At 40.6% G+C, this 13,526-nt stretch overlaps 1 protein-coding gene and 1 long non-coding RNA gene across 2 annotated transcripts; both read left to right on the top strand.

Annotated features, from left to right (window-relative positions):
• The first annotated feature begins 277 nt into the window (after positions 1-277).
• Positions 278-2,223, top strand: LOC117270557 (uncharacterized). The gene is made up of 2 exons (XR_004502816.2): positions 278-519; positions 1,743-2,223. It is a non-coding gene; the product is annotated as an uncharacterized LOC117270557 (long non-coding RNA).
• Positions 2,224-5,212: 2,989 nt separating this feature from the next.
• On the top strand, positions 5,213-13,250 carry eif2b4 (eukaryotic translation initiation factor 2B, subunit 4 delta). The gene is made up of 13 exons (XM_033648038.2): positions 5,213-5,295; positions 5,828-5,865; positions 5,958-6,147; positions 7,275-7,493; positions 7,577-7,659; positions 9,314-9,405; positions 9,806-9,920; positions 10,283-10,359; positions 10,495-10,597; positions 10,743-10,870; positions 11,123-11,300; positions 12,594-12,774; positions 12,898-13,250. The coding sequence occupies exons 1-13, from the start codon at positions 5,274-5,276 to the stop codon at positions 13,095-13,097; spliced, it is 1,626 nt and encodes a 541-aa protein (XP_033503929.1). The 5' UTR covers positions 5,213-5,273; the 3' UTR covers positions 13,098-13,250.
• The last annotated feature ends 276 nt before the right edge of the window (positions 13,251-13,526 follow it).

Here is a 13,526-nt window from a genome sequence, read left to right as displayed (position 1 = left end):
AAGGGCAGCTTCAGGGACGAGGTTGGTCTGAGAGTCAGGTCTTTTCTGTGTGTTTGTGGTTGTAATGCTCATTTTTTAAATTTTTTAGGAAGCTTTTTTTCTTAGTTATGTCAAAGTATGACATCAACAAATGGGCGACAGTCTTCCAGATTCAGACGCTGCTCACTTCCTAGTCCTACTCTCCTTGATCCGCAGCACCATGTGAATAAAAATCAGGCTTCAGAGCAGCTGTTAGATGTTTTCTGTGAGTTTTACAACACACGCAGACCCTGACGCCTCTGTCAGGTGAGGGGGGAAGCTGAGGTGTGACACAGGAAAGAATCAGGGAACTCTCATCACCGTCTAATCAAAGTCTCTCTAACGGCCATTTGGCTCAGAGCTAGTTGACAGCAGTGGCGGTTAGACTTATCAAGGAAGTCACCGGTAGACAGCGTAGGAGAAGGCTTGTGGCCTCACGCTCAGCTTCAGCTGCTCACCAAGAGAAAACCACAAGAGGAGGTGCAACAGAATTCCATAAAGGTGAGTAAGAAAGATATTTTTATCGCATTTAAGCTCAGTTTTGTTTCAAATATTTTAACATTGATTTCTGTTCTTTAAAAAGGGACATTATCACACAGTTGTTGGGATCAAAATGTCTTGGCACAGATTGTGACCTTTGTCTGCTGGAAGTCAGAATTTGCCTCGCCCTCCAGAGTTATTTAAACACAGGGGAGTGCAGCATCATTACGCTGGCATTACCCATCAAAGAGCTGCGTGGGGCTGGTATTGAGCAGCATTAATCTGAACTCACAACCATTTTTATTTAGGGTTCTCAGGGTCCTTTTTTTGCTTGTATTAGAAGATAACAGCAGGAAAATGAAGCTCAAAAAAGCCACGCTACAAACCACAATTCATCTTTAACTCTGTGGTTCAGATGATCGAAGCCGGCGTCACATGTTCCTGTAGCTCCATCCATCTCCGCGCTCTCTGTCACAGTTAACCATTGTTAAGCCGGGTGTTCCTGCTGCTCTGCGACTATGAAAGGGTGCTTTGTGTCCAAGGAGCGGTGAATCCAGTTGTTGCCCCTTGTGAGGACATGCTTCCTTATATCCCCATATTAATACACCACTTATGGAATGTAAGGAAGTGTGTGGTTTCAAGGGGCCTTGAGCGCCAACCACACCATCAAGAAGCTGATTTTATTTTCTTATCTTCTAGAAAAAGTGGAGTGCAGTTATAAAAGATGGAGCTCTGTTCAGCACGACTGTCTGTTTTATGAGATGGGGAGGGGGGATGTCAGAGTTCATGTGTGTGTGTGTGTGTGTGTGTGTGTGTGTGTGTGTGTGTGTGTGTGTGGCAGGACAACAGGTGAAAGGCCTGTTCCCTCTCCCTCAGTTAGTGTTACTCTCAGCGCCGATGATCGGGTCTCAGGGAACTTCTTGAAAAATTCCTGCCCTGCCCCAACGGCTGACAGTCAAGGAGGATTGACAGACCACAGCTGTCACCCATTATAGCAACCACAGGACTCTCAAAAAAGGGAAGGAGGGGAGGGAGAGATGTGGAGCTGTCACTGAGAGTGAAGGGTTCGCTCCTGTAGGCTGGATTTGGAAGGAAATGGGGCGATGTCACCGGCTGTCAGGCTTCCCAAACCTCTAAATAGGAACTATCTGCTCGGAGACTCTTGTTTCTGTGTTGTAACTATGCAGGATATGTCAGGAGTGACTCAGCCATCATGTTCTCTTTCTCTCTCTGTGTCTCATCAGGTAAGGCTGAAGAGGACGTGACAGCCTCGCCGATGATCTCCACCTTCTATTTCTCCTCTCTCGTTTCCTTCTTTTCCTATGTCCTCTACCCCTGTAACCTTCCTTCCCTCTACCCCCCCTCCACTCCTCGCTGCATGCCTCCCCCCTCCTGCCCTCCCGCTCCCTCCCCCCCTCACTCTGCCTCTTGCAGCTGAAGCAACACGCCTTGCTGTGGCTGGTCAAACGGAACCAAGTCAGGTGTTTCTGTGAGGTTTGGTCCCCTTCAACCAGCTACTGCGTCGTGAATTCAGTCAGCGTGGACTCAGAGACACAGTGGCGTTGTGGTGTACGCTGCATACTCTGGAGGTGGTAGTTAGCTGTGATAGGTTGTTTCTCTTCTTCAGTAGTTTGGTGTTTTCCTGTGTGGCGGTGGATGTTTGAGAAAGAAAATAAAAGATTGCTGAACACATAAAATGGTGAATTAAAATTTATTCTAAATGTCTGAAGTTTCTTTTTTTTACTAACTGAATTGCAGATTCATTATTTCCTTTTACAAACCCTTTTAAAACTGTGTGGATTTTCTCCCCCTTGTTTCTGATTAGTTACAGACAGACTCATGATAGTTTTTGTATTTTGATTAGTTTTTATTTTAATTTCATTTTTAATTTTTGTTTGAGAGAGGTTTAGTTTGAGTTAGTTTTCAGAGAGAGTTTGCTTGGTCCTGTTTATTTATTTTAAAAAAAGTTAAGTTGTTTTTTTTAATTTCAGTATTAGTTTAAGCTTTTTAATAGGCAGTAATTAAAATATACAGATATGCTCTTCCTAATGTCTAAGTTTACATTTTTTAACAATTGTAAAACATTCATAGTCAAACTTCCATTTAAAAATGTTATTATTATTATTATTATTATTATTATTAGTTATAGATGGATTTATTATAGTTTTTTTCATTAGTCATTAGTTTTTGTTTCAATTTCATTTTCAATTTTTGTTTGAAATTGAGTTTAGTTTAAGTGATTTCTCAGAGTGGGTTTGCTTGTTTCTTTTTTTAAAATTATTTTTATTTAACAATGTTAAGTCTAGTTTAGCTCATATTAGTTTCAGTACTAGTTTTATCTATTTTATAGGCACAATGGTGAATTAGAATTTCATCAAGTTTACATTTTTTTTAACACATTTGTAAAACATTCATAAAGTCAAACTTCCATTTAAAATGGTGTTTTTTAATTTTACTTCTTCATTAGTTATTTACAGTTATTATAATTTTGTATTCATCATTATTACACACATTTTTTTTAATATTTATTTTTTTGTGTTTTTTTTTAAAAAAAAATTTATTTATTTTTTTTAGTTTATCTAAATTTGTTGTGTTGTTAATGGCCCACTCCAACATATTGAATTGATAACAGAACATAAAGAAAAATAATTTGCTGAGACAGGCAGCCACACATCACTATCCACAATAACCATTAGCAAATGTATTTATAATCATAAATAAAATGAATAAATAGCCATTATTATTGTAACTACTGGTTCCCATATTACAGTTCACTAGAGTTTTTGTATGTGATTAGTCCATGTGGTGTTGCCGTACGAGCAGAAGCAGTTGCTTGATTCCTGTGAGTACAATCACTGCCAAACACTGTATTTCATTACGTTTTAATTCAAACCAGCCTGTCATGAAAATGTCTTTAAAAAGGTCATAAAGAAAGTCATGCTTTTTCTGTGCGGGCTTCCCTAAAATGTGACTCAGTCATCAAACTTTGAGAAACCCTGATTAAGATTTTGTTTAGATATGCTATAAGCGGTCAGTTTAGCTTTGAAGTTTCCAAAAATTTCTCCCTAAGCCATTTTTAACCAGACCTTCCTGGAGAGTTGGATTGTGATGTTTGTGATGTTGACAAATTTGCCCAAACTGACAAAAACTAAAGACACTTCCTGTATCTATATTCTTCATTTAGTTAGTTACGTATGTACACAATATAGTTTCAGTTAGTTTCTTGTTTTTTTTTTCTTTCTTGAGTCTAGTTTTTATTTGTATTTCAGTGAACCAGTTAATGTTTCTAACACATTTTCTGCCTTTCTTTTTTTTCTAATTTTAGTTTTAGTAACCTATAATAACCTTGGCTATAGAGTGATATAATATTTGTAACTTTCATCCAAGTATTGCACTGATAACACTACAATTATGTACAGTTTAAGTCTGATGGTACTATTTTGTGTTGTACTGCCAAAAGCTCATCTAAGTGGTGTTTTGTACAATATGCACAATACCACGTTCAGCTGCACCAACAAGTCTAACTTGACCCATTTAAAGGGAGACGGTAACTTTGTATCTGTAGTAATAACAAGGTTAAGATGACTTTTGTCGACCCTGTTAGAGATTTTTCCACTCAGTACTTTGTGAGAAGCTGCCGTCTTTGTCATTTGGCCTTCAACATATTCAAAAAGGCAGCAAGAAAAAAAATGTATGAATTGAGTGTGCTGAAAATGAAATGGCCTAAAATGAAAAAAAAACATACATTTTTCGTGAAAAACTAATTTACTATTAAAAAAATGTATAAAAATATATATTAAAAATAGAATATCTATTCAGTCTGATAACTGCAGTGTGGCAAATAGCCAACAACTAAAGTTACAGTTTAATCCATGGACTTTTGTCTATCATTATCACCATACATGCACAGATGAAACTCATAACATTGATTCTCCTACAACAGATGTTTTATCTTCTTTAATTTGTTTGGTGGTTGTTTGTGTATTTGTTTTACAACAGGATGATACAATCTATTAAATGACATATCAGTCTGACAGTGCACTCAGAGTCCAGGCCACAGACAGCAGCCGTAATTCCCACAGTGATCATAACTATGTTCAGTGATGTTTTGTGTTTTATAGATAATGTACTACAGACATTTCCAAAGGAAAACAGGACAGTCTGGAGGTCTCTGTTGAAAGAAACTAGTTCCAGGTGTGATATTTATTATGCAATTCCATCACCTGTCTGTGAGTACTTGAACAAAAACACACAAAACCCAACACAAGCAGCAAATCCCAAAAATGTGAATAAAAAGAAGAGTCTTCAGTTTAAAGTAGCGTCAGTGTGCTACTTGTTTGGTGTCAAGAACTGCATGTAGTGCAATTTTTAGCCTACGTTATGTGGTGAAGTGGGCTTACTTTCAAAATGGACCCTCTCTCTCTGAAATCCACAGTATGACATCACAAAACAAAGTTTGAAATAGACATTTTTAACCTATAAATATGGATAAAAGTATAAAGTTTGATTGTGGTCTGATCATGAGGAGCAGAAAGCTGTTATAGAAGTGAGCAGAATGACGTCATCCCAGACTAAGATGTAATATTTCGCAAAAGCTTACAGCTAATAATCACTCATTACAACATAACTCATGATAATAAATAAACTGAAGCTAATTAAATAGTACTCTTAAGTGGAGGTGAAAGCAGCGCTCCGTCTCTCCACCAGGGGGCGATATAAGTTTTCCGGGGCGGTAGTTTGAGCAGCAGCAGAGGAAGTGGAGCAGCATCGTAAACATGGCTGACAGTGGAGTGACAGGTGAGTTAGAGAGTGTGTAACAGCTGGACTTTATAACTATTTCCAGGTATTTTTCGTAACTTCACTTTATGCGCGGCGACAAAATGTCTCGCGCTTTTAATTCGTGTCTCGCGGACTTTGTGTTCGGCTGTTAGCGAAGTAAAATCCTCCCATGCTAATGATGCTAACGTTAGCATTGTGAGCAAGTCAACGGTACACCGCGCTGCACGGAGGAGTTTAACGGCAGACATCGTCATATTGTTGCATCATCTTTTTCAAGTAGTGTTTTAAGATAATAAAACAATTTAAACGCCTTTTTAAAGGTGTTAATGTGTTGTGCAGATGGTGGTTAACAAGTTGTGTGACTGGTGTCGTTAGCATGGTGCAAACCGAGCGTGTTCAGTGACATATAAACAGCTAACAGCATCACCTGAACTGAGGGACTGGAAGCTGAATGAAAGCTGGTCCAGACACTACAGCATGCTATAATGAAATAACAGGAGTGTGTGATGAGCTGATGTAATCATGTCATCATCTACTGACTGTTTCACAGATGGACCTGGCAACACAGATGACATTGAACGATCAAAGGTGAGTATGTGGATATTTTCCCACATCTGTCTCATGTAAGGCTGCACATCTGGCTTGATTGTCATGTTTTTGTTGGCATGTTTGCTTCACAGTCTGTAGGCAGAGAGCTGACCAAAGAGGAGAAGCAGCGGCTGAGGAAAGAGAAGAAACAGCAGAAGAAAAACAAAGAGAAAAAAGATGACAAGGCTCCACAGGAAAGTGAAAAGAAGAAGAAGAAAGAGGAGAAGCCTGTCAGTCCAGCTGCTCCAGCTCCCCAGCCTCCAACACAACCAGCTCAGAAAGGTGCATGTTATAAGGACAGCAGCACTGGTTGTTGTTGTTGACTGTGTGTCATGTGAGCCACATTTGTGTTAAAGGAAAAGTGTGTAAGATTTAGGGGGATTTCAGATTGCAACCAGCTGACACTTCCCCAAGTTTAATTAAGTGTTCATTGTGTAGGAGGTTTTTACAGTGAGCCGAATTATCCACAGAGGTCTCCTCTTCCCCAAAACAATCCGACCAGGTGATTAAAACCGGTACAAACACTGAATAAAGCAGTTTCACATTACAAATCAGTGTTTCTCCGACGCTGTTTGGCACATAGCAGAGGGGTCACTAGCCCTGCACCTGCTTATGTGTGCTCACTTATTTCTGATCCAGACATTCAGGAGGTTTTTCACCAGGAAACAAATTGTTCATAGAGCTTTCCTCCTCTCCAAAACAAACGGACCTGGGGTCTCATTTGTAAACACTGCGTACACACAAAACTAAGCCTGGAAAAGGCGTATGCAACTTCCCACGGAAAAGTTGTGATCTATAAAAACATACTTGATGGGAGAAACTTTGACCCATGCTTACGAACATTTCGGAGACAGGAAATTGGCGATGAAGATGGTGAGGTGAAAGCCTGATTGTAGAAATTGTCAAATATCTTTTGATGCACAATCCTACACACTGTTTTAAAAATGTGACCCCAGGTGATTTAAACTGGCAAAAACACTGAATAAAGCAGTTTTATATTTAAAAAGTCAGTTTTTTTCCGACACTCCTGACGTGGAGGGGCTGCAAACTATGGTAACTGACGTAAAAGGTTTGGTTTGTCTGTTTTGGTGCTACTGTGGAAACATGATCGTGCAACATGGCAATTTCCAGAGATGAGGACCTGCTTCCTGTGTAGATATAAATGGTTAATTCCAAGGAAACAAAAACACAATGATTCTTATTTTCATGTCATTAAACACCAAAGCAAACATACTTATTATATTACATTCCATTTCTGCCAATATGTCCCCCTTAATCCTACACGCTGGACCTTTAATTTGTCACTTGATTGCTGGCGTTTGACAGTGAGGTACATCTTTGTCAAGAAAACTTTTCATTCTCTCTGACTGAGATCCATTACTCTTTATAATCTGCTGTGTCTCCCTCAGCTCCTTCAGCAGTGCCTGCTCCTGCACCGGTTCCTGTGCCTGCCTCAGAAACTCCTGCCCCTGCAGACAAGCCAGCTAAGAGTAAAGCAGAGCTGAAAGCTGAGAGGAGAGCTCGGCAAGAAGCTGAGAGGGCGTCCAAACAGGGCAAGAAGGGAGACGTGGGAGGACAGCCGGCCGCAACGGGGAAACCTAAAGCACCGCCTAGTGAGCTGCAGCCAGGTACTGTGACCAGGAGGTCAGCAGGAGTAAAAATTCTACGTTATATACACTGTAAAAAGAGTCACACTCTTATGTGTTTCCAGTGGTGAAGAGGCTCCCAGAACATGTTCAAGTGGACAACCCGGACGTTTTAAAGAAACTGGCAAAGAAATTGGAAAGACAACAGGTTAGTTACTTTATGTGTCATTTCTTAAAATCTTGATTAATGAAAGCAGGTTTTGTCTGCTTCAGGACAGCTTGCCTTGGCATAATGAGCACACGCTGCCACTCACAAATTTTGTCAGAAACCTATGTGTGAGCATTTTCGGTTCAGTCTTGAGAAATATTAGAAATAACTCTAATTAGGAATTGCCTGGATCTCAGTTGTTCACCTGTTGACACTTGTTACAAATAAGATACTATATAATGTGTGTTGATCTATAGTTTAAAGGCTAATCTGGTCCACCTGCTTGTAATAAATCACAAAGGATATAAGTCACAATCGTCACTGGGAACTGACAGTTCCATCAATAGATCTTTAAATATAAAACCCTTTGAGACAGTGAGAATTCTGCTTTTGATGTAGGGGGATATAGGGGATGTTTTGGAGTAGATAACAGGTCAGCAGTGTTGGCCACATACAAGTGGTATACATCATCTGAAAGCTGGGGACCTGAAGATTAATTTGAGATGCAGCTCAGTAACTGCCAAGTTTTATTTTGTCATAAGTCTGTAATAAACAGTTTATTTTGGTTCAGCGTCCATCAAATTTTAAAGGTTTAGTGTGTACAGGGGCTTAGAACATTATGATCAAAGTTGTTCCCATGCTCATTTATGTCTCATAAGTTGTAGCAGCAATTTTTGAGTTGATACCGTTTGTTACACAGTTTGGGTTCTAAATTGAAGCATGTTTTACCACTGGAGACTTTGTAAAAATGGTCAAAAATCCCTCCAAAATACCACATTAGGACACCAAGACCTTGGGGAACACCACAGGAAATTCTATGCTGTGATTTAGTATGAAAAACTTTTGACATTTGGAGATTTCTGCAAGAATTGCATTTTTTGGCGATTGGATGGTGAGTACACTAGCTTAACATGGTTGGTACCACTGAATTCTTTAGGTCTCCTAGTTTCATATAGTACCAGTATCATCACTCTAGGTTTAAAACTCAGCCATTTATAGCCTCTGAAAGACAGGAGTGTCCTGGCAGGTCTGAGAATCATGTTTTTGTCACTCATTTGCAACCCCACAATAACCATGAGTCTTAACTGCATGTGATCATACCTAACGTTTCTTTCAGACACCAGGGTGCAATGCTGCTACAAATGTCAAGGTTTGGGTTTTGTAAATGTAAACGTGTGCCATTTACATTTGTCTAGTTTTGTTTGCTAACCTGTCGTTGTTCCTGTACTGCACCACTCGGGAATTCAAAAGTTAATGATGTCGACTTATTGTTTGGTCCTTTGAAACAGAGGAGGTGTGTTGGTGGGATGTGTTTGTTTGAGTAGTTATAATGTGTTAATTGTTTCTTTTTGGTGTTTGTTTACTGCTCTGTTTGTATTTGGAGAGTATTTACTACTAAATCATACATAATTAGGTTTTGTTGCCAAAGTTATACAGGAACAAGTCTTAATAAATTTTATTTGAGAGTTGTGTTTCATTAGTTATTTATAAATTTGGCTCTATAGTAGTTGTTTGTTTCTCAACATGTTCCATTGAATTCTACTTTTGACTTTTGCCTATGCTGTGCTGTGACTGTGTGTTAACCTCATGATCTGTTTTAACCCCTGAAGTACCATGGACTGATGGCAGTGTGCTCTAATCTGCTTTATTTCAGATCCCACTTCGGTCGGACTATGGCTACAAAGTCAGCCTGTTTTCTCATCTCCACCAGTACAGTCGCAAAGCCCCTCTAACACAGCAACTCAGGTAAACTGGTAACATGCCACATGGTACAGAGGACAATAAATTGTCCTCAAGGAATACTTAACTCACAAAATGATCATTTCAATATCAATTACTGACCCTGTGTTGTTGAATTTGTGAAAAAAAGTCTTTCTTTCATGCCTTCACTGTGAACAAAGAATCCAAAACCAGTAAAAGTTCTTGATGAATTAAAGTAAAGGAGGCCATATTTATATTAGAGCATCCATTTACATCTCACACAACTCATGCAGTATAATCCAACTTTTATTTATCCACTTGTATATTCAGTACATTCCAAACACACGCATTTTCAACTTTGAAAAAAACAGTCTAACACTCTCTCGTTCTCTTCAGATTACCTTAAATCTGACTTATCATTATTGACTGTTTTCTTACGTTGCAGCATTCCCTCCTCAGTGATTCATCCTGCTATTGTTCGCCTGGGTCTCCAGTATTCACAGGGCATTGTGGCGGGTTCCAACGCTCGCTCTGTCGCCCTGCTGCATGCCTTCAAACAGGTACACAGCACAGACTGTTTAGTCTAAGTGCTTTGCCATCACCTTGTCCTTTCTCTCCAGTATTTAGACCAACACAGCAACAGAAATGCAGGGTATCATTTGTTTGGTTCTGTTTGTAATCAAGTACAATGTAAGTCCAAGATGGAGACAGTCCTCATAGCTTTAAATGTTGCAGTGTTACTGGTTCATACTTCTTCATAAAACGCCAAGCCAACAATACAGTCCAGTTTCCAGCTTTTCAAGCAGTGCAGCTTAGCGTCATATTTTCAGCAGCCAGCTATCACTCCGCAGTTTCTTCTGAATTATCACTGTGGACAGATTTTAAGTAAACAAACTAAAAGCAATGTTTTTTCCTGCTTCAGGTAATAAGGGACTATACTACGCCTCCCAATGAGGAGCTATCTAGAGACTTGGTCAACAAGCTGAAACCTTATATCAGGTACGAAAAGTTTTAATTAGAATTTTTGTCAGAAATGATGATTTTGCCATGAACTTCTTTTAATTTATCACTCTATTTATTTAATTTCACAGTTCATCATATGAAATTGTTCCTTTTGTCTTATTTTTCTTGCAGTTTTTTGAATCAATGTCGCCCTCTGTCAGCCAGCATGGGTAATGCAATCAAATACATCAAGAAGGAGATCTCCAATATTCCCAGTCAATGCAAAGAAGAAGAGGTGATTGTCACGCTTGCTTTTCTGCCCAGAGATGACAAACTCAACATGTTGTAGCAAACATACTCCATGATACAGTAGAGTTATTGTTAGTGATTTACAGTTTTGATCTCGTCCCTCATCATGCATGTTCTTTTTCTCCGTGTAGGCAAAGAGCAAACTGCTGACGTGCATCGAGTGCTACATTAATGAGAAGATCATCCTTGCTGCTAAAGCTATTGCCAAGTACTCCATAGAAAAGATCAGTGATGGAGATGTCATCCTAGTTTATGGATGGTAAGACTGCCTTGAAAAAAAAAAAATCATGTTTAAATGTCATAACTATGTGTTTGTTTTAGTTACCAAGCATTGCCTAATTGTTTTTCTAGCAAAGGAAATGTGTCACTCATGCGTCCCGACATAAAATCCTACTTTAAAACCACTCTTAACACTTTCACTTCCCTTTTCTTGTCTCGCCCATTCAACTCCTTCCTTCCACATTCTCCTTTCACATTATCACCGTCTCTGCTTCCATCTTTCTCCGCTCAGCTCGTCACTGGTCAATCACATCCTTTGCGAGGCCTTTGAGAAGGACAGGAAGTTCCGTGTGATCGTGGTGGACAGCAGGCCTCGACTGGAGGGCCGGGAGGCCCTGAGGCGCCTTGTCCAGAGAGGCATCAGCTGCACCTACGTCCTTATCTCAGCTGTCTCCTACATTCTTCCAGAGGTGCGTTCACACATTCGAGCCTCAGGGGAATAAGCAAGGCATTGATGTGTACCCAGGGAGTAGCCAACTGTTGGAGCTTGGATAGGCAGAAAAAAAAGGCAGAATTTGAAATTCCTCCTTCCCTCCTGCAGCTCTCCCGTTTGTCATAAGCCTTTCCCAAGAGACGACCGTGGGCATATACATGTGCTTTGTAAATAATCACTTGTTTCCCGTATATTGATTTACTTAATCCTGTTTCACGTCACAGTTCGCTCAGCATATTCTTTTAGTCCCTTCTTGCCCTGCTCTCACTCTATCTGTTTATTACACCTCAACTGAGAGAGGAATTAGCCAGCGAGTCATCCCACAATCTCTCCACCTCACTTCCTGCCGCTGTGGACTGCTTCCTTGGGAGGAGAGCAAATAGCAGCTCAGGAGATAAACCTTTGGTCGCTGGCTGTAGCAGCTCAAAGTCAGCGAGTGCAAATCCCCAGCACCGAGTGTCAAAGCAGACTGGTCGCCAGCAGCATCACCAAGTCTATTCTGTGTAAGTGATTGCTGATCTGGCGGCGAGTCGGGGCTGTCTGGTCCCTCGGAGCTGGGGTTGCCCTGGCTGAATTGAGGTTGCTGCAGCCGCTGACTTGGGGTCTGTGTCAGGAGCTGCTGTCCACTCTCCTCCCGGCAAGGTGGTCTGTAGCGGTGGAGAGAGGCAGAGGACACACTGTGAGGCTCTTGCTAACATAAGCTACATAGATGTGAGCTTAAAGCAGCCGCTACGAGCCTTTGGGTCCAGTTCGCAGAAGGCTTAACATTTTCTCTCTGTCTCTGAAACGTTTCGCTGATATTGACACGCATTTGTTTTCATTTACTGTCAGACTGTCTTTTAGACTGTCTTTCTGATAAGTCTGTCTTCCTTTTTTGGGTTGCTTTGCAGTGTAGACAGTTGTTGCCAATGCTGTAATTAGCAACTTTATCAGCAGGATTCTCAGCCAATGAGTCAGGCTTTCACCAAATGGGATGTGCACGTGCATCTGCGTTTGTAGAAGAGCCAACAAGAACGCCCCCGCTCTGAAATGACCTGTGATCTTCTTATCATGGACAAGATTTTCTAAAGTCTGAAAAACTTGACAGGAGGAGGGGCATAAGTTTAGCTTCCTCTTAGTCCGTTTGAATTACAGTATGCTTTAAGTTTAATATGGGGTTTTGCCCAGTGATGGCAAAATGAAACTGCCTACTCCAGCATCTAGCTTTTTCATTTTCCTTACTGTTCTTTGTGTGTTTATGTCATAATAATGTCTTGAACTTGCATCACAGGTATCGAAGGTGTTCCTTGGTGCTCACGCTCTGCTGGCCAACGGTTACGTCATGTCTCGCGTGGGGACGTCACAGATAGCTCTTGTGGCCAAAGCCTTTAATGTGCCTGTGCTGGTGTGTTGTGAGACCTACAAGTTTTGTGAGAGGGTGCAGACAGATTCTTTCGTGTCCAATGAACTAGGTATGGAACAAATACTCAGCAGCTTGTGTCTGTTTCTTTTGTTGCTTTTGCTCAATTTTACATCTGTATTGATTTAAATTCCTTCCAAACATTAGAGAATTTATCTTCATCTGTGTTTTCCAGATGACCCTGATGACCTCATCGTGACCCGTAAAGGGAAGACCCAGCTAGAGCACTGGCAGGACGTGCCCTCACTCGGCCTGCTCAACCTGGTGTATGACGTGACGCCGCCTGATTTCGTGGACTTAGTCATCACAGATCTGGGAATGATCCCATGCACCTCAGTCCCTGTGGTGCTGCGAGTCAAAAACGTGGACCAGTGAATGACCTCCTGCTCACACCAGTCTGAGCTCAGAGGTGGTTTCTCTGTGTTTTTGAGGGGGAAGTATGTGAGCTTGAATGCTTGCACACAACACAAAATATCGTGCTTTTAGCATGCAATAAATATATATCTGAAATGGCATACGCTTTTTAAACAGAGTCCATGTGTGTTTTTATGGTCGCATTGGATAATTACAGAGATTTGTCCCCCTGTCTGTTTTTTTATATCGGGTATAGGCAAGATGTTTTGATAGATCCATGTTGTGAACTGTTTCTTTACAACAGAACATTTAATTGCCGGTATTTAGAGCAGAACAATTCCACTGTGGTGCACAACATGCCCTCGTTGTCAACCACAGCATGCAATTTTAAAACTAGCCAGAAATGGTTCCCTAATTACAGCTGGAGCTGCTTTATCTCTGAAGGTTTTA

Source organism: Epinephelus lanceolatus, chromosome 13 (assembly GCF_041903045.1).
Source record: "Epinephelus lanceolatus isolate andai-2023 chromosome 13, ASM4190304v1, whole genome shotgun sequence".
Taxonomy (NCBI): domain Eukaryota; kingdom Metazoa; phylum Chordata; class Actinopteri; order Perciformes; family Serranidae; genus Epinephelus; species Epinephelus lanceolatus.
Note: the sequence above shows the minus strand (reverse complement) of the source record. Positions and strands in the feature narration are given on the sequence as shown.

What these genes read in the sequence shown, in the direction of transcription:
- eif2b4 (XM_033648038.2), top strand. Translation starts at nt 5,274, where the DNA reads ATGGCTGACAGTGGAGTGACAG. An exon ending in GCCTAGTGAGCTGCAGCCAG is followed by an intron (nt 7,494 to 7,576) that starts GTACTGTGACCA and finishes ATGTGTTTCCAG; the next exon opens with TGGTGAAGAGGCTCCCAGAA. An exon ending in GTCAATGCAAAGAAGAAGAG is followed by an intron (nt 10,598 to 10,742) that starts GTGATTGTCACG and finishes TTCTCCGTGTAG; the next exon opens with GCAAAGAGCAAACTGCTGAC.